A 22883-nucleotide genomic window follows, 5' to 3' on the forward strand; every position below is an offset into this window, starting at 1 on the left:
TCAGAGAAAAGTTGCATAATCCGCGTGTCAGTGGTTAACGCCCTCGTCTCAATAGTGAGACCTCGTGATCGAGCCACCGGGGGATGAAATGGTCTGGGCCCATTTTCAGAGGATCATGTTCCTGGCTGTTAGTGTCATGTGGAGCGACAACTGTAGAGAAAGCGGTGTTGTTAGCAATATCAACCCCGAAATGGCGGCAGATTAGTGCTGTGGAGTGTAAGTGCGTGCTTCCCGGTTCGAACCCGGGTTGAGCTTGACAGAAGCCATTGAAACATAGTCCAAACCCCCACTTGAGTTAGAAATGACAGTCTCTCTTTGAGAGAGAGAGAGAGAGAGAGAGAGAGAGAGAGAGAGAGAGAGAGAGAGAGAGAGAGAGAGAGGGACCTATGAACTCATCATAAGAGGTGCAAAGTGCCCTAAAAAAAAAGAAAAAAAAAATAGAAAAGCAGGAATGAAGTCTCCCGGGGAGGAAGATGAGGCTGAACAAAATATCACAGGAAGTGGTCGAAAGGGGGAAGGATGGACACAAAAATAATGTAAATGGGACAGAAAAGAAAACGGGAAATAACAGAATATGTTTATGAAGAACTGAACACTATTAATACCAACTCAATCAATGAGGTTTATGATGAAAAGGAAGAAGGGAGAATGGACAACATTATGACTCAAAGGAAAGAAGGGAAAAAGAAAATAAAATGGAAATAGGGAGCTTGAATAGAAGGGAAATTAAGAACTCACGTGAAGAAATACATAAGGAACATACGGGTCGTATGGATCAATTGAATGGAGCAACTATGACCACTAGTCTATAAGTTTGCTGAGAGAACATGGACCAATACAGTACCCTCTCTCTCTCTCTCTCTCTCTCTCTCTCTCTCTCTCTCTCTCTCTCTCTCTCTCTCTCACTTTCGTTACTGTCCATGAAACCTGACTGTCCTTAAAGGACGGGAAAGGATGGGGTTTAGTTTGGCTCAAGATGACTCGATAGGACCCTGGCTGTCTCGTAATTCGTCTGCTGATTATCGTTACCTTTCACCGCCCACCATTAGGCCTCAAGATGGCTCGATTAAAAGGCCGTTTTAACGAGACACTAAAGAGAGAAGAGGGGAAATTCGAGTTTTACAACGACTGCCGAGCGGTAAAGCCAGCAACAAGAGCTGTGGCGATTATAAGTCAAAATCACTTTTCCTTGCGAACTATCGAATATTTTCTTCTTCAGACTTCCAGTTTTATTCCATTCCCAAACGAACCGCAAACAAAAAACGGCCCTCTAAGATCGTTCTTCACTGGCCTGGGACTCTCCCTACTACTATTACGACTACCGAAGGGCGTCATGATACTGAAGGAGGAGAAGACAAAGGCACGGTAAGTGGATGCTTTATGGATGTGCTCGGCTTGAAATGTGATTTGATTTATGGGAAGCAACACCACTAAACATGCACGCTCCAGTTGCCCTATGTCGGTCGTAGAGAAGAGACGGAGTCCAAAGTTCCCCATTTCTCGTGATTTAAGGGCATGTGGGTTCAACTGACGTCGAGGAACTGGTCGCAAAAATACCGTATATTGGATTCCGCCTGGATTTCATTGGATAATTTTAGAGCTGAAGCGGTAAATAGCTACTCAAACAGATACTCAACTAGTGAACGAGGTTCTACGGTACTTGATAAGTTTTCCAAAGATATATTATTATGTGAGATATCATTCGTCTGATACTTTATGTAAGAAATAAGTGAAAAAATAAATATATAAATAATTAAATAAACAAAGCCATCCCGTACAGCTAAATACATAAATGACGAAAAACATTTAGCAAAGATGAAAAAAATATTCCACAGTCATTTCGGAGAGGCAAGACCAATTCCTCTTCCATCTTTAAACAAAATGAATACAAGATCCAAATATGCTTGCATGCAGGGAAGAGCAGGAATATACACATCTATCATACAGTGGTACAAGAAAGCAGTATCAGATTAGGTATGGCCAAAGTTAACTTCTATGCAGGTCATGTCATCACATCGATCACAAAATATCAGGGTCGGCAGGAAACCGTCTCAATTCTTGAGGTGTAGGCCTAATTTCAATCTAATATTTATGCAGGCTTATTATTTTCGCTTTTCCTTACACAAAAAAGCTGAAGATAATTTTTTAAGATTGTTCTAAGTACCTTTATGAAAGTAGACCAGGTTTTGTCAGGTAAATTCTCTGGTCTTGTGAAACATCGAGCAATTTGAACACCAACTCTCAAATAACACCTCAATATATTCATGGCAATATATTATTAACATTGCACTTTCTAAAGGTCAATTCCCGATATAAACGTATTTTCAGTACTGAACCACAAAGATCAACTACCTTCTCGAATCGCTCATTTTTTTTAATTTTTACATCTGAACAGAAATTATTTGGCAACATTTACCATTAACATGCGACAGGTCGAATCCCACCTTCAAAAGCAAGAGTTTCCTCATATATTACTAGTAAGGCTTCAATGTTTACGGATAAAACCTCTTTAAAACATTTCAAGAGATCGAGAAGTTAGAGTTCTTTGTAGATCATGATTATTATTATTATTATTATTATTATTATTATTATTATTATTATTATTATTATTATTATTATTATTATTATTATTATACGACCAAAATTTCCATAAAATAAGTAGACAATGTCTACTTGTTTTATGGAAATCATAGTCGTATACTGTAATTATATTAATAATAATGATCTACAAAGAACTCTAACTTTTCGGTCTCTTGAAACGTATTAGAGGTTTTGTCCGTAACCCTTGAAGCCTTACTAGTAATATATGAAGAACCTTTTGCTTTTGAAGGTGGGATTCTTGTACACCGTAGAATGCATAAGAAATACCGCACTTGGTTCAGGCAAGGCAGAAATACTGGATAAAAGTATCTGGTGTTTACAGTAAGAGCCGAGACGACATATTTAAAACGTTTGTGAGATCAGCATCCATGTCGTGACAGACTACGGAAGATAAAGACATCACAGGTGAAAAAAGTTTGGATGTAGTTAAGGTGACAATGTTGAGGTGGATGTGAAGAGTAACAGAGACACACGCACATGTGATAGAAAATGAGGGAATTAGAGGAACAAAGAAGAGAAACATGAGAGAAGATAAAAGAAGAGAGGAGAGGAGAGGAGAGATAGTAGTGGTATGGTTCTGTTGTGAGAATAAATGAGGCGAGAGTCATGGAGATGGAGATGTTGAGTATATGGGAAATGAAGATCAAAGTTAAGATAGATAGATAGGTATACTATAATAATACGAACAATAATCAGCAAAAGAAACTTAGTAAGAGAGAAACAGTGGCTCAAAATCAACTTAGCAATGGTGCAATTAATCTCATGAAGAAAAATCAGTCAGCCAAAACAGATCTGCTTTCATTAATGGTCTAAATTCAGTTTCTGCAAGCTGAGTTGACTGAAAAGTTTCTCGTCGTCGTGCAAGTTTTTTTTTTTTTTTTTTTTTTACTTTAAAACATAATTAATTTCTTTTCTCTTTCCTACCAGCATAAAACAGCACATGACTTTTTCCAATTTCTGGGTAATTTTCGAAGATGATGAAATTAAGCATTACCATAATGAAAAGCTTGGTACAGGTTGCTCAATCTCCTTTACCAATTTCCTCCCAGGAACGAAAAAACTGCGTCACAAATCACCGAGCCAAAAGCGAGAAAAGAATAATGTCTGTTGAGCAAAGGACCTTTAAAAAAAAAATTAGAGAAAGTTTTTGATCAGTTCGACTCGAAGTAATTGAATTCAGAACATCCCAGCCACAAAACGAATAAGAAAACTAAGAACAAAAAACCACTTCCAGTTCTTTGTTCAAAGACTCGCCAATTGCCTTCGGCGCGCCACCAACTTCGGGAGATTAAAAAAAAATGATAAAAAGCACAGGACTTTTCCGAAATGAGCTGCAAGGTCAAAGTGTTCAGAAAACTAGCATAGGCGTGTGTAACTTTTTATGTGTGCTGTGTGTATATATATTGTATATATATACAGTATATATATATATATATATGTATATATATATATATATATATATATATATATATATATATATATATATATGAATGAATTTTAACACATCACCGTGATTCATATACAAACATTAAGCTATAAATGTCGTTTAATATCCAATTCGCTCTACCTCGGGAATGATATATTTTCATATATATATGTTACCCGAAGGGGAATTTTTTAGTCGATAATAAGTTCGTCGTCTAGTGGGCTCGAACCGCGGAAGAACAAGAACTTGTGGTTTAAGGCGTCACTGTAGTCCTGAGTTCTTGTTCTTTCTTGGTTCGATCCCACGAGGTGACGTTCTCATTATCAACTAAAATTTTCCTTCGGGTAACATATATATATATATATATATATATATATATATATATATATATATATATATATATATATATATATATATATATATATATATATACCCCATTACATCTGATGTTTGACAACTATCAAACCAATCAATATACATACACACATCCATATATTACACATTTTACATTCATACATAATATATAAAAAGCAGAACAGTGGCAGCACATTTGTGGATAATTACCCATTTAAAAAAAATAGCACTGACTCCTGAAACACAAAGATCATATGATGAGAAAGCGAAATTTAGAAGAGAATTCATATACTTTATGAAAATGGAAAGAGATATAGCATCAGTGAAACTGTTGACTCTGGGGTTAATAATTTCCACCAACGTCACTGGCAGAATGAATTCAGATTGGTAATGTCAATAACAAAGATTCTGGCTCAAAGATAAACATAGTATTTCACACACACATATATACATACTATATATAATATACAGATAATATATTATATATATATATATATATATATATATATATATATATACATTATATATATATATATATATATATATATATATATATATATATATATATATATATATATATATATATATATATATATATATATATATTATATATGCACAGACATACGATCACATTCATATATATACCCAGACAACTATCAATCTTTATGCGCACTGCTATCTCTGCATGGATGTGGTCGCGGGCAAATACCATTTTCTAATTAGAAATTTACCCATTAAATCTGACAGCAGTAACTGAAGCATTAATTCACCAGTGGTATGCAACGATTCAAAGTACAACCTCTGTTCGCCGAACTGAAACAAATTAATTACATTTTATTGAAAACTCTGCCGTCGAAGTTTTACCAATCAACTGAATAAAGCTTTCGACGTTAGTATCTCTCTCTCTCTCTCTCTCTCTCTCTCTCTCTCTCTCTCTCTTGCTTGCTCTGCCAATAAATAAAAAAAATAATAAAAAGCAAAAAGGAAAGGCTCTCTAATCCAGGCCAGGGTTTTGCGTTCTGGCTGAAGGATTTATTTCTTGAAGATGAAGGAAAGACCAGGAAGGCGCATTGAGAGAGAGAGAGAGAGAGAGAGAGAGAGAGAGAGAGAGAGAGAGAGAGAGAGAGGGAGGGGGTTAGAGTATTGTGGGGGTGACGGTGGGGGTTCTGGCAGGGGATACCTGGGATACCTACCTACATAGCTAGGCATCCCCAAAAACGACCACGGGGGAGGATGCTATGAAAAGAGGGATTGGGCAAGACGGGAGAAGGAGGAACCGTAAGAAATATTTGCAGGATTACGCCGCTTCTGTATAGACGAGGGGAAATGGGGTGTGGGAACGCCCATTTACCCATAATTTTCTTGTTTCCCCCTGACACCCATAAGCCATCGTGTAATGCTACTTTGCCGGTGATAGATACGTCGGTGGTGAGAGCCTTCGTTCCCGCTTTTAAAACAAGATAAATAAACACCTTCAGGTCTTTGGGAGAGGATCAGCTGCTCCCCACAAAATCCTCCACCTCCTCCTCCTCCTATTCCTATCTTTCTTCCTCATCCTCCCTCGAAGGAAACGGTGGGGGAAGGCGCGCCCCCAGTTGCCAGAAGGATTTGGAGTATTAAATCTTTCCCTGAAACGTCTTTACAATGAACAGTTTTAGGGTGCTAAAGAAGATAACGCGATTTGCTTCGGGAGAAGTACTTTGTAGGGCTTATCGATACACCTCAATATAAGGGGTATCTATATCCACCTTCTTTATCTTCTTCTTATTCTTCTTAAGCAAAACATACGTGCACAATTCACATAGAATTATTTGAGAAATATGGCAATGGTTACAGATAATAACAGAATTATAATCATTGAAAGAAAAGATAATATAAGCTAATTGGGTTTACAACGCCACTCAAGCACTATGTTTCCTGTCCAAGAGTTTGAATGTATAGACCGACTTTGGACATACTCGCCAGATTCTCTGCAAGGGACGGATTCCTAAACGAGTATAGAAAAACAGAGGGATTTCTTGAACATAAAAAGTGGATCAACTTTTTGTTTGCTTGGGAACAGAAGAATGTCACTTGCATTTTTGCATCAAACACAGGCCTTGCCATGGGCAAGATTTTGATTTTGAACGATCACTGATTCCTCTCAGTTATCAGGAAGGCAATCTGATCTTGATATTGTTGATGGAATTATAACGAACAACTGTGGATTCGGATCATGCATCATAAAGATAATGATTTATGAAAATTGGGTTACAAAGCCAGGCACTTGGGTACTTTCTGCCATTCAGCGAATAAGACAGGGAAAAGAGGGAGTTGGAGTGGTTGGACAGGAAAATGAAAGAAAGGAACCTGGAACAGAAGTAGAAGTAGAGTAAAAGGCCTACATTTAGGCGCACTGGGGGGCAAAGGAACGCTGAATGCAAGCCTACAGTGCACCATGTAAGGCGCGCTGACGGCACTACCTCCCTACGGACGTCTCACAACGATAATGAATCCTTTAAGGAAACAAATATTGTTTTTGAATCTAAATCCATCTTTAAAGTTGCCAGTCCCGTCGACCTTTGCATAGAAACATGGCCCTCTGTAAATGAGCAACCCCTCCAAAATGTTCATAGGAAATCTGTTGATTGAGAGGTTTATGAATTACTGTCCCAACAAATTAACAAAATAACAAACCAACACCCCGGAAGACATATAACCCTCTTCCCGGAAACCATGAACATCGGTAGTTAAACACATACAGGGGCAACTTCCTAAATTGGCATTCATTCTGAAATTATCCGGATGCACGAGGGATGGGAATGATTTCTTTCTTCTGGCTGTAAATTTTGACAGATTTTTATTTTCACGAAAAACTCTCGGTTGATAAACTCGTCAAACTTTACTTCCCACTAAAATTCTGACACATCTCCCCCCCCCCTTTAGAAAATGAGCGATATTTTAATTTTGGCTTAGCCTCGAGTGTCACTAAGACTTCTCATTACACTTAATTTTGGGAAAGGGCGAACCATTGTGGTTAGACTATACGAATTTCCACGAAAGTGAGTTTTTCATCCAAGGGATGTATAAGTTAAATCCCTTTATGCTCGTATATAAAGTGGTGCACATTCAAAAGTGAACTTTTCCATTTCTGTGTGAAAAACGGTTCCACCTTATTTCATTTTAAATCGTGTCTTTCTTTTAGCTTAAAATCCACCAGATGACTCTGCGGGCAAAGTACTCGGTACTAAATACAACTCTCATTTACATTTTATCGCCAATATTAGTGCAACCCTGATCGTCAACATTTCATCATTCCCATTTACGATTATTCTTTCATAAATATTATCTGGTATGTAATGACACTCAAGAAGTAACTGATGATCCTTCTAAGTAGATAATACATTAGTAGAATGTGCGCTTAATTTTTCTCATTCTCTTGTAAATTATATCCCAAAATGTTAAATTTCACAGGTCCTGAAATACCAAGTAGACATTAAAATCATAAAAAAATTTATGCATATTTATGTGTGTATATATATATAAATATATATATTCTATATAAACATATAAATACATATGTATGTATATGTATACACATATACACACGCGCACACGCATATATATAAGTAATATATATATATATATATATATATATGTATATATATATATATATATATATATATATATATATATATATATATATATATATATATATATATATATATATATATATATATATATATATATATATATATATATATATATATATATATGTTGTTTTACGATGTATATGACATAGATTCTTATATGGAACACAACTAAACAACATGACATTCTTTTTAATAATTTTAACATCCTTAATTTAAAAAAAAATTTTTTTGCCCCACAAATTTCCATTTGTGAAGTTAGAAAAATTTATGAGAGTGTAAAAATCTCATGAGAACTATATAAAATCCACATTCAGAGATTAGGCAATGTACCCACGCTCAAAAAAAAAAAAAAAAAAAAAAAAAACTGCATCAGTAATTTCCTGGGCCCAGCTGATCAGTCAGTAAACCGGGAGGATTTCCTCTGCGGGAATTCGCGCAGTGAATCTCAGTAATAAGAAGCAACTGGGTGTAATTCTTTGAACCGAATGATCCTCTTGACAGATTTATATCCGGGGGAGACGTGTTCGCAGATAAGGCAAACTGACCTGACCGTCACTTGATGGTGTCTAGTGTAACTCACTCTGAAATAAGCACTCCCACATATGTCCGCGCGCGCACACACATATACAGAGAGAGAGAGAGAGAGAGAGAGAGAGAGAGAGAGAGAGAGAGAGAGAGAGAGAGAGAGAGAAATTCGCAAAATGATTTAATATGCATTAAACTTATTAATGTGTGAGTGCATGTGTATGTATATATGTATTCGAATGTGCTTGGGTGTATGTATGTATGTATGTATATATATATATATATATACATATACATATATATATATATATATATATATATTCAAATGTTTGTGTATGTATATATATGTGCGTATGAATGTGCTTATATGCGTTTATATTAGTTTGCAGAAATATTTACTTACTTTTGAGCGAGAGTTACTTATTGTCAACTTACATAAGAGAGAGAGAGAGAGAGAGAGAGAGAGCAAATCTTCGTACCAAAATTGTACCCTACTGCTGACGTGAACTCCCATATATATATATATATATATATATATATATATATATATATATATATATATATATATATATATATATATATATATATATATATATATGTAATATATATACATACACACATACATATATGTCATATATCTATATATATAATTCATAACTGAATCACGAAAATCCTTTGTAATCCCCATCTGTCATTTATACGAGCTTTCTTTGTAAACTTATTTTTATATTTCTTCAGTCTGCTACGTAAAGGACTGTAAGTCGAAAGGTCTTGCAGCACTCCACTGTTTCTTTTTTCCTTCATGGATTTTGTTTTATATATGCATAACAATATATACATATATTTATGAATATATATATATATATATATATATATATATATATATATATATATATATATATATATATATATATATATATATATATATATATATATATATATATATATACATATGATGTAAAATATATCTGTGCGCCCTTGACGTACCAGCCTTCAGCCCCTTTCCAGATCGATAATGTCAAACAATGAGAAATTGTACCCTCGTTGTTTTGATGTCATTACAAACATATATATAGATATCCTCTATGCAGCGTTATCGGGACACGTCAAAACGTGGTTGAATAAAAAAAAAAAAAAATTAAGGGCGCTAGGTTCAAGCGCGTCTCTATGTTCTGACGTCACGATGCAGTCAGCGGCATGACGGTAACGACGTTAGAAACAGCACATGACTTCAAACGATGGCAACGTCATCTTTAGAGAGGAGTAATAATGGGTCAGCAGAAATATATAAATATATATATGTGTGCTTGCGTCCGCGTACCATTTACGTAATTAAACGTGAGGAAAACATTCGGCGAGTTTAAAGTCTGTGTCGAGACAAATCTTGATATACGAAATTGTATTTGTGATGACTGTACAAATATAAGTGTATGAGTATACATCAATACATCAGTGAAATGATTAAACTATGATAAAAAAAATTAGCATTTAGAGCAAAGAAACATAAAAAAAGGATAAATGATTGGACTCACTCTTCCTTCGTAGAACAGGGGGAAGCACTTCCCATCACCCCACCCCCTTCCCGAACGTCATAAATCCCGATCAACGTCAAAACGCTGGAAATAATGACGATCCGATGAAAAACTCAATACTTTTCCCTCCTCATGAATGCATGAGACCGCGTCGTCTCTTTGACAGACGCGCTGTCCCTCGGATATGAATATAACAAGATCCTAATGACAGGTGGACAGGTATACTCTTCATTGATGGAGCATTTCGTGTGCTGGGTGACTGACGAGGTCTCTCTGTGGTATTCATATATTCAGATAAACAGGCGTGCAGTTTTCCTCTCTCTCTCTCTCTCTCTCTCTGTTTAGGACTTTTATGCATTAATTTACTTTGGGTGTTTAGACACTTAAATGGTGTTTTTTATTGAGCAGAGTTAATTACCACAAAAGAATATTAAGCCTTGAATCACGAAATGTAAGTAAAATAATGCTTAGGAAATGCCTACCTTTTTCTGCATTATATTTTTGGCATCGTTTATTATATTTATATATATACAGTATATACACACATACATATGTATGTACGAGTATGTATATATACATATATATACACATGTGTATGTATACATTTATATACGTATGAATGTATGCTTACACTCGCTCTTACACTTGATTGTATAATTCATTGCAATATGTGATACATAAAATATGAAGCAGATAAAATGACGAACTGCATTTTCAGTGAATTTTGGAAATGACTTATTTTTAATTAATGACTCATGACTAATTACAATGCAGCATCAATTTACATTACCTGATAATTGAAGCCACTTAAATGTCTATATCACACAAACTTTCTGCAGTAAATATAATTTTTCGCGTCTCATGAGAATTGCATAAAAATGTCATATACTGAGAAGGAGAGAGAGAGAGAGAGAGAGAGAGAGAGAGAGAGAGAGAGAGAGAGAGAGAGAGAGAGAGAGAGAGGAGTAACCTTTTGACAAATACGATAATGAAACAATTGCTAAAAAGGTGGGAAAAATGCAAGTGGTTTAGTATAAAAATGCACCACAGAATAAAGTTCGAGTCTTGTCAACACTGTCATCGCCCGTAGGAGGGAAGCGCCGACAGTACACCGCTCAAGCGATGCCCTTTAGGTGAATGCCTTAAGATTCTTTGCAGTGTCCTTTCAGCTCCAAGCTGCAACCCCTTCACTCCTTTTATTGTACCTCCGTTCATATTCTCTTTCTTCCATCTTACTTTCCACCCTTTCCTAACAACTGTTTCACAGCGCAACCGCGATGTTTTCCTTCGGCCACGCCTTCAATTAAGACCTTCTTTGCCCTCAATTTCCTTTTCAGCGCTTAATGATCTCTTAGATCCCAGGACTTGGCCTTTGGTCTAAATTCTATATTCCAGTTCCAGTATTGTCTTCACCTTATGAAAAGGAGTTGTCCAAAAGTATGAGGATTCTGCTAGAGTCAGTACTTACATCTATACCAGCACACATACGTACTTATATATACATATATGTACAGTGCATATATACATATATATAAACAGTATATATATATATATATATATATATATATATATATATATATATATATATATATATATATATATATACTGTATATATATATGTACAGTATATACAGTATATACACACAAACACACACACACACATATATATATGTGTGTGTTTGTTTATGTATATTTATATTACACACACATATATATATATATATATATATATATATATATATATATATATATATATATATATATATATATATATATATATATATATATACATACTTAAGCTACATAATTTTCTTCATTCTATCTCTCAAAGCCACCATGGGAATGATGCTCTCTCTCTCTCTCTCTCTCTCTCTCTCTCTCTCTCTCTCTCTCTCTCTCTCTCTCTTTAGGCTACCATGAGAATGGAAATTTTCCCTTCTCTCTTTCCGCTGAAGATATGGGACTAGAAGTCTCCCCCCCACCCCCGCCTCTCTCTCTCTCTCTCTCTCTCTCTCTCCAAGCTATCAACATCACGTACGAATGACGACTCCCTATGCATGCACATGCAAATGGGGGTAGGAAAAACAAAACAATAATAACCGTTCTTTTCCCCAGATAACGAAAGTGCGTCTTACACCTTAGGTAGCTGTGCCTGAAGATGCGTGTATGCCACTGCACATTTAAAGTGCACATTTGAGCGACTACGATTATGAAAAAAATCATGAGTACTTCATCATACGAAGAAGGATGTGATGGCAAAATTCGTATTCAAATAATAGTGTGTAAAAATTAACCGTGTATGAATATTAGTTAAGATGAGCGTGACAATGTGCATTCAGACTGGTTTGGGGATGTAAACACTGCCTTATATAGGTGATATATTAGACAAAAAATTATAAACAATCTTGAGGGCATGAGAGAGAGAGAGAGAGAGAGAGAGAGAGAGAGAGAGAGAGAGAGAGAGAGAGATAAAAATTAAATATGCTTACGTATGAAGGTAAACTGCCGCCACTCAGGTGAGAGCGACGATGTTAATGAGGCAGACATTCTTCTTCGTTTAACGTGCTTTTTCCCATTTTTCATATGGGTAAGCACGATGCCTTCTATTGAAGGACTTTGATTTGGCGTTGGGGTATGCCGTAGCCTCGATCGGCTGCCCTGCCTGACATCGCTTAGACCCCGGTAGCACATGTGTATATGTATCGTGCCAAATCCCCAGCTCCCTTTCCCTTAGCAGCGCGGAGACGTGAGCGGTTTAGGCCGACAGTTCGAGACGTGTAAGGCGTCTGTTATGTTTTTAGAAGCTGTTGGAGTGGCTTTGTTTGTGTGTGTATTAGTCTGTAACACCCATTTGCTTTCAGCAAACCTATCCGTTGATTACATACATAATCCCGGGGTGTCTACACGGATAGCAAAGCGTCCGCCCTCTGACCGTCCGGCTGCGGATTTGAACCCGCGACACAGACTTCTTATGAAGTCCGAGTCCGCGTCAATGAGGCAGACATCTACGGGATTAATGAGGACGGTAAAGTTGATAACTACAGCGTCAACTATGACATCCCCCCACCACCATTAACAACAACTACAACAATAGATACAACAACAAACAAAGCAGAAGCAGCAACAGCAACGACAACTACACTGATAACAGCACCACAGTTATCACGAGCCTTTATTTACCGACGCAGCCTGACACTGCAACAGAACTCGACAAATAATTAATACCTGCCGCTCTTCTTCTTCTTCGCATTTCGGGAACACCACTTACGCGACAAACGGACCGTAAGTGACAAAGGGAAGCCGCGTTAATGATCATCTCCGGGTAATTAAAATCAAGGTTAATCTGCAAGCGCGAAAAGGGATTCGCGCGCCGTATCTCATGTCATTAACCCGATTCAAAGGCTGGCCATTAACTCTGTGTATTTCACGAACGCAGGTGAAGTATCTTGGGATTATTCACGCGAACCATTCGGGGATATGGAGGGAAATTCCTTGAATTTGTAATGAATTAAGAAAATAAGTCTTTCGCACCGTTTGAATTAGATTAATGGTCACGCCCCTGAATTTAATATAATGTCAAAGTAGGTAGCTCCTCAGACTGATTTTCTTAAAACTAAAATTAGAGGAGAGGCAGTTTTACATTAAATCTCGTGGGATTTAATTCGAGTTTGGAATAACACGGATTAAGACTGATTTTACTGGAAGATTTCATTCAACAGTTTAGCTGAAAATTTCAGATCAATAAATTTTGAAAAATTTACTTATATATTTTAATATTTCAGCAATCAGAATTCGGAAATATACGGAATATCCTCAATTATTATCATTATTAAGAAGATGAACCCTACTCATATGGAACAAGCCCACAGGGGCCATTGACTTGAAACTGAAGCCTCCAATGAATATGGTAATCATTTGAAAATATAAAAAAATACCATTCATTCGCAAAAGTTTTTGGTTTATTTGAAATTAAATGAGAACTTCAAAATTCATTGCCGATTAATAAACACACTGTCTCCAAACATTTCGATGTACATTTAAATTTGACATAAACATACCCGCTCAAGATTAACATAAAGTTTAATTGATACGAACTGAGAATGGTATTTAAAATTCACAGCAAACTAATTTTTTTTATTTCTGTGATTTCAACCACATGGATTACTAAAATCTAGGAAAATTCGTAAAATTCAAATCAGATTGCTAAATAACAATGTGGTTTGATAACAATGTGGTTTCATTAACTTCACCGCTAAGCGAATCATAACCAATTATTTCAGAGATTTGTCCTTATTCTGATTCAGAAGAGAATAACTAACCAAAGTGGTTTAGTATCTTTTATAAAAATATATAGAGATAGCGTATACAAGATGAGTTGCCGACTTTTCGCACTAAGTTCATGATTGGATGACTGGGACTAAGGAAATAACTATCTGTATTTACTAATGAAAGTAATTTAAACTACTTGAAAATGAAAATGAAAATGAAAATGAGAGAGAGAGAGAGAGAGAGAAAGAGAGAACTTTCGTAATCTGGAACGGACAGGGATTCCGTTCAGTGCTCTTTTAATAAAATACGATTCATTTAATCTTCAAAATCATACAAACAAAGAAAAGATAATATTATGTTTCCCACGTCCATTCATTCACACAAATTTCTTACGTTCAAACCTCATTCAAACTAAAAACTTCAGCGATTTCGAACCTAAAGCATTTCCACTAATCACCTACATCGAGACGCTCCTTCAAACTTTGAAATCTGAAAAAAAAAGTCTTCCGGAGCATTCCTGGCGTCTTAAAAGCGTAAAAAAAACAAACTGCTTCTTGCATTTATGTAACGGAGTTAACGATTCGTCCATGAGGCATCTCCCCCGCCCCCCTCTCTCTCTCTCTCTATCTCTCTCCTTCGTCTTACCATCTCAAGTTTCCCTAATTTACTTCATTCCTCATCTCCTCCCTTCGGTCTTGCATTTTTGTCAGCTCTGTCATTCACCCCCCTCCCCGCCCCAACAAATCCCCTTTTTCCCATTTCCCTCACTTCCCTCATTTGGAATACTTCTCCTATCCCTGTCCCCTACTTTTGCTTGCCTCTTTCATCTCTATCTACCCTTTATACCCATGGCTATCATCTCTCTCTCTCTCTCTCTCTCTCTCTCTCTCTCTCTTTCTTGCCAGCTTTCATTCCACCTCCCTCCTCCGGCATACCTTAATATAGTTCATTTATTTGGCACACCCTTCATTTAGCACTGCTTATCCCATCTCCCCCATTTCTTGTCTTATCTCTCTCTCATCCGCTCTTCCTTCCTCCTCTTCCTCTTCCTCCTCCTCCCTCTTCATCTCGTGTATAATTCTGACGGCGTCGTGCCATGATTATTATTCTGTCTTAGTATCCAGAGCAAGTTATGCTTACGGGGAGTTGTCTCTCCCATTTTTCCCAGTCTCTTGGTAATAAATATTTCAAAGGAAGTCATTCCATTTTTCATTCCCGTCCAGTCGCTCTCTCTCTCTCTCTCTCTCTCTCTCTCTCTCTCTCTCTCTGCCAAAACCCAAACTAATATAAAATCTAAACTCTCTCTCTCTGCCAAAACCCATTTTAATCTAAAATCTAAAGTCTTTCCTCCTTCCCTTTTTCATTTTCTACGCAAGAGCCCGTGCTATCATTAGTCAAATTTCATAAAAAACAAAAATTAGCATTCTCTTCCTCAGCCCCCATTCCTCAATATAAGCAAGAGTCCGTGTTGGCACAAGCCTAATTTCAACTAGAACCACCTCTCTCTCTCTCTCTCTCTCTCTCTCTCTCTGTATTTGATTACTGCAGTGAAATGCAATGTTCTTCCCAGCTAAGCGCGGAGGCGGAGGAAGAAGATCTACGCCACGAAAGGAATTTGTAGCGATAAATGAATTTGTCCGTCGTCGAAGCAAATTCGATTTACGTCGGATTTTCGGAATTAAATGAAAAGGCGCAATCTGGGGGCGGTTCCTCCCGAAACCGCGACTTTTCTTACTTATTTCTGAAAGGAAGATTCCATCGTTTATTGATAAACGGCAGCCTTTTATTTATTCATTTATTTTCTGAGGGCGAATTTGCACTCAAAAAATAAAAAAAAACGAAAAATTTCATATCTTCTTCTTTTTCTCTCTCTGTTGCAGAATAAAATTCATACAAAATCTACACTCATAACCAAAACATCATAAGTAGAACTCCTGTATTTCATGGCTTTCATTTACCTTCTGTCTAATGAGCCCAAGGAAGAAATACCAGTTTCTGAAATCTTCAACAAATTCAATAACTATTCATAGGATTAAATGAAACTTTATTATCCCTAAATGTCTCGTAAAGTTTCTTATACTACATTAATTTTTATATCATTTATAGATTCTGATACTCTGGATCCATAATATTTCGTTAAACATCAGAATTCTCCTGCCAGGAGCCATTTTTGGTCTCTCTACATGACAAGACCTCCTCTACAAAATGCGAGTCACCGTTTCACCTAAGTCCTTCTGTGGACAACAACTTTGCAAAGATATTTCAGCAATCCATTTTTGGAAATGTCACTTATACATTCTTGTTTTATCATTTCCTGTTACCTCTATATTATATCTTACCATCACACTGGTGCTCGTAATCTGGACCATACAATGGCTGATAGGACGTTGCAATCAGTCGTATCTTTTATAAATTGTGAAATCCCGAGAACAGAATGCGATTCATTTTGCTGTTTACGCCATTCTCTGCAAACTTTGTTATATAGAGTTGTCTTCTCACTGCTGAAGCAGGCAGTGGCATTTCAGCTTCCTGTTTTAGTATAAACGTCTAAAACAAAATCCTCATGTAAGGATACGCAACAAATTTCATACGGTTTCTGCATGCATATCTGTGCATACAGTATACAGCGCATGAAAAGTACATGGGCATCCGTATCCCATAAAACGAACAAATATCTCCCTCCTCTCTTGGTATTAACCACTTTTTTTTTTATGTAACAGTAGTGAATAACTATAAACTGATGTCCCGGGATCGTGACCATGAGAAAGAGAACGTCGAGGATCGGGAACTAAAAATCGGAGGACGACCATTCCAATTGCTTCATAGATTTTTTTCTTTCTGATTTTAAACAAACTATAACGTTTCGGTCTGCTCCTTCTTTCATGGTGAATGAAACCTGAGGGATTGGAGAGTTTCCGAGCGTGACAATAGATCTACTTCATGCGTAAAAGATTTCGGATTGCCTCCGGGCCAACCGGCAGACGAGGGAGATATGCAGTGTATCATCGCCTGAAGTATTTTGGAGTGAATCTTGTGAGCCAAGTGTTATCAGTAACAAAGCGTATGAGAGGCTGAGGTGTTCTGATATCTGTTCCTTATATATATATATATATATATATATATATATATATATATATATATATATATATATATATATATATATATATATATATATATATATATATATATATATATATATATATATATATATATATATACATATATATATATATATATATATATATATATATATATATATATATATATGTGTGTGTGTGTGTGTGTGTGTGTGTGTAAAAAGTTAAGTATACCTTAGTTTAACCAGACCACTGGGCTGATTAACAGCTCTCCTAGGGCTGGCCCGAAGGATTAGACTTATTTTACATGGCTAAGAACCAACTGGTTACATAGCAACGGGACCTACAGCTTATTGTGGAATCTGAACCACATTATACCCAGAAATGAATTTCTATCACCAGAAATAAATTCCTCTAATTCTTCATTGGCCGGCCGGAGAATCGAACGCGGGCCCAACAGAGTGCTAGCTGAGAATGATACTGACCTGTCCAACGAGGAACTTATATATATATATATATATATATATATATATATATATATATATATATATATATATATATATATATATATATATATATATATATATATATATATATATATGTGTGTGTGTGTGTGTGTGTGTGTGTGTGTGTGTGTGTGTGTGTGTATGACACAAAACAACATCAATCAATCAAGCCCCGAAAATACTTAATCACTTTAAGATTGCCTTCACGTCTGATAATGCCTCGACGATGAACGCTATCAGATGCAGATGCTGGTGGGGTCCCTTGATATCTGACTGACATTCCTCGCATCATCGGGATTACTGTAATTAGTTAATTACTAATATCCGTAATGACCTTTGCATGTCCCAAAGGACTCATAATCTCCCCTTGCTACTCCCGTGGTGTCATGTTAATTAAAAGGTTTGAAGCGAAGGGAAGAAGTCGAGTTCACACGTTGATGACTAGTCTAAGTCGTACCCATTGCTTAGTCATGTGTATACAAATCACTATATATATATATATATATATATATATATATATATATATATATATATATATATATATATATATATATATATATATATATATATATATATATATATATATATATATATATGTACAAATACATATATATATATATATATATATATATATATATATATATATATATTCATATATATATATATATTACATAGACTGACAGATAGATAGACATATACTGTGTACATAAACGTACGTAAAATGAAAATGATTTAGCAATTTTCTTAAGTATACATACATATGCCACATAATATAGAAATCAGTGATAAATGTCATACTTATATGCTTGCATAAAAGCCTATGAATCCACACATTCACTACCTTTAGTTACGTATGAATCCACACATTCACTACCTTTAGTTACGTATGTGTGTATGTATGTATATGTATGAAAAAGCATGTACGAATTCATAATGTTATCTATGAGTCCAATTATATAATTCCTCAATTCCACAAGGGCACAACAGAATAACCCACGATACATTCCCCACAATGCAATTCTTCCAAATGCGACTCGGTTCACGATTAAATGGAATCATCCGCGTATGAGCTTCGCGTGGAAGGGGGGAAAAAATATTAATGTCAAAGAAGCTTTGGCTTGGACCAAACTCAACAAAAGTGAAAAGAATTAAAGAAGAAGAAGAAGAAGAAGAAGAAGAAGAAGAAGAAGAAGAAAGTCCGTTATCAAGATCATTCTTCTTTCCATAGCGAACTTTTACGGCTTCGGATGTCATTTCCTTTCGGAAGCGGATTTGGAAGCCCGTAATCTTCAAGAATTCATCTGGTTTTTCCGAGTCCGCGCATGCGTGCGTGCGTGCGCACGGGAGCATAGATATACTCGCGTGCGCATGAGCAGTTGTGTGTGCTATTGTATTTTTAGTCTTTCTGTAAAATTTACCAAAGCTTTTTGGATTGCGTCTTTATTTATTTTCTGGTCAATAAGTTTCGTCGTTCTCTGATAGTGTAAAGTTAACGTAAATGGCTTAATTGTACGATATAAAAGTTTGATTAGTTTAAGAGCAACAAGACTTGTTGGTCAGTGAATATGAGATTTCAATATCAATAAAAAACTTTACAAATTAAAAACTATCTAAGATAGGTGATTTAAGTCATCCGTATTACGTGCAATTCCTTCAGGGACGGGTCGTTCCTTATTAGGTACCAATATCTGCAGAGCTTCGGGAACTCCTATAAATCACATTACCGAAACCTCATTGCGTACTTGTTTGGCTGAACACTGTACAAGGCGAGGTTCTCTGAGGCCTTAGGTGTTAGGGGTCACACACGAGTGTCTCCTAACAAGTTTTCGAGGGGCTAATGCAGTTTCCGGCAAAAAGTTAACTCGAGCTAAATATCTCTTATCGGAACATCTACTGCCCTTTCTGAGAGAATTTGGCAATCAATATTCGCTCTCTGCATCAGCGAATTTTTAGTTTATACAGTCAGCCGAGAAGAAACGTTAATGAAACTTGTTTATTTTTGAAACTGATGTGTTTCTGAGAGGTTTTAGAGATACCGCGAAATGAAAAAATATACAATTTTCCTTCGTACTCCTCTTTGGTCATTTTCGTAATTCAGTAACGCAATAAATGCACTGCCTATACACAGCTGAGTCGTCAGCAATTATTAACACTTATGATACTGAATTCTTGAGCTAAGAAGGACTGTCAAGTTATTACGACCCATTCCTTGACTAGATATAACTTCTATCACAGCAAAGGGAAAGGAAAGCTGTACTCTACACACACGTATCTATGTAGAGTTTTAGGTAAAGTTTTCACAGAGGGCTGTATATGTTTTTTGGCCTGCTAACGGCTTTCTCACCCTAAAATAATTCAGGTATAAATACGATATACTCTCCGTATACTGGAAAGTAAACCATTATGATGATGGCAATGGTTAAGACAGAAATATCGATGATGATGAAAAATAATGAAAATGCGTCACAGTGAAACAAAAGAGGAAATGTGAGCAACAACATCCGCGGCAGAATTCTTTCAGTGCAAAGAAAAATGTCAGATGTTAAAAACATACATCCATTGTATACTTTTCCAATATTTCCAATATATTTCAAATAATGTCAAACGTTAAAAAAATACATCTACTATAAACATTTCAAACATTGCATATAATGTTAGAAACATTCATCTACTGTATACACTCCCAACATTTTGCAACATTTCACATAATGTCAAACGTTGAAAACATACATCTACTGTATACATTTCCAACCTTTTTCCAACTTTCCAACACTTCACATGATGTCAGACGTTAAAACATACATCTACTGTATACATTTCCAACAATTCACATGATATGAAATGTTAAGAACATATATTACTGTATACATTTCCAACGTTTTCCAAAATTTCCACCATTTCACATGTCAGACGTTAAAACATGCATCTACTGCATACATTTCCAACAATTCACATGATGCGAAATGCTGACAACATACATCTACTATTTACATTTCCAACATTTCACAATTTGTACCACACCACAAACAAACTTAATTCGGATCTGACCTCACCATTCATCATACTTAATAACGACTAATTTGACCTCACTTTTCATCATACTGAATAACGACCAATTTGACCTCACTTGTCATCATAATGAATAACGGCCAATTTGACCTCACTTTTCATCATAATGAACAATGACCAATTTGACCTCACTTTTCATCATACTGAATAACGACCAATTTGATATCACTTTTCATCATAATGAATAATTACCTATATAAGCTCAACTATGCCTTAAAACCGCGTCATTATCCTACCTCTGACAACCAGCTGTGCTATCCTGGAGGTCAGGGCATCCTGGGCCGTGAAGGCGGAAGCCGTGACCTGGCACTCCCAGTCTCCGTCGTCGACTTCGCTGGCGTCCGATATCCTGATGGAGCAGTCGCCGGCCTCCATGTCCCCGCTCCACTCGTACTTCCCGACGAACATGCCTTGAGGCTGAAAGGACAGGCGAGAGAGGAGGTCAATCAACGTTTCTTCGTTAAGTCTTACGTATTCTGAACATGGGCATTCCGGTAATCGGAAGTTGGTGACCATTCATTTGTTCAACAACAACACTAATAATAATAATAATAATAATAATAATAATAATAATAATAATAATAATAATAATAATAATAATAATAATCTTACAATTATTATTATTATTATTATTATCATCATAGTTTAAATATGAATATAATAAATTTTTTATGCTTCCTAGGGATCTGATGAACCATGATTTGTTTTGTAAATAATAATAATAATAATAATAATAATAATAATAATAATAATAATAATAATAATAATAATAATAATAATAATAAATACTTAGCAAAGAGCATACACTCACTAAAGACACTGCACGGATGAATAAACTAGTATTATGAATGCATGAATTTATTATACGTTGGCCGCAATTCTTCCAAAATGATATGGATAATGCTACAGTGTTTACTGTGTAGACATTAACGAGCGACATACTTTTCATCGATATGCAACATCCATGTGCTCACCTAAATTCATCCAAACCCGTTACTTCATTCTCGAGGGTTTTGTTCACTCAAATTCGCAGAGACAGGTATTGCTTCCTTCTAGCTTCTAAAATGTATAAGAATTGATAATAATGATGATGATGATAATAATAATACTGGATACATAGGTAACAGGCAGAAAGAATGACTGATATCATTACTGATATCCAGAAGACTTGGAATTCAAGCTTCCAAAGAATATGGTGTTCATTTGAAATACGTAACAGAAGGTAATACTAAATACAGAAAGATGAGATCAGTCATTAGAAAAGAAAAAAGAAATGAACAAATAAATAAATAAAGATAGATAGATAGATAGATAGATAGATAGATAGATAGATAGATAGATAGATAGATAGAGAGAAAGAGAAAAATGCATTTATAATATTTAGGGATTATTCAAACATTTCATTCACGAAGACTCTCCACTCATCTGTCAACTGAAATTCTTTTATGAGAGAGTAAGTCCGGAGTCAAAATATTATCTATTTGCTAAAAGGCAAAACAGTCTTTAGTTAACGCGCAATCAAATCACAGATTGAAAATAAAAAAGCATACAAACGTGAATAAAAGCACGTTAAAAGAAAAAGAAGAAGAAGACAAACGTGAATTATAACTTCCGCTTTTCGGGGGAGTGTTTAGGCATAGTGTGTCATGCTGTCAATAATAAATTTCAAAGTTATTTAAGTAAATTAAATAATTTAAAAGTTACTGAAATAAATTAAATAAATTAAAAGTTATTTAACAAAATTAAACAATTTAAAAGTTACTTTAATATATTAAATAATAATCTAAAGGTCTCTTAAGTAAATTAAATAATTATTTAAAAGTTACTTAAATAAATTAGATAATTTAAAAGTACCTACATAAATTGAATAATAATTCAAAAGTTATCTAAAT

General features: G+C 35.5%; 1 protein-coding gene across 4 annotated transcripts in view; it reads right to left on the minus strand.

The window, feature by feature from the left end:
- Window positions 1–22883, minus strand: part of LOC136831458 (kin of IRRE-like protein 1) — a 407220-nt gene that overhangs the window by 80486 nt on the left and 303851 nt on the right. For all 4 annotated transcript variants that reach the window (XM_067091965.1, XM_067091956.1, XM_067091939.1 and 1 more), the window contains exon 3: window positions 21228–21408. In XM_067091965.1, coding sequence (XP_066948066.1) covers window positions 21228–21408 — 181 coding nt within the window. The remainder of the gene's footprint in view (window positions 1–21227; window positions 21409–22883) is intronic.

Source organism: Macrobrachium rosenbergii, chromosome 4, assembly GCF_040412425.1.
Source record: "Macrobrachium rosenbergii isolate ZJJX-2024 chromosome 4, ASM4041242v1, whole genome shotgun sequence".
Classification (NCBI taxonomy): domain Eukaryota; kingdom Metazoa; phylum Arthropoda; class Malacostraca; order Decapoda; family Palaemonidae; genus Macrobrachium; species Macrobrachium rosenbergii.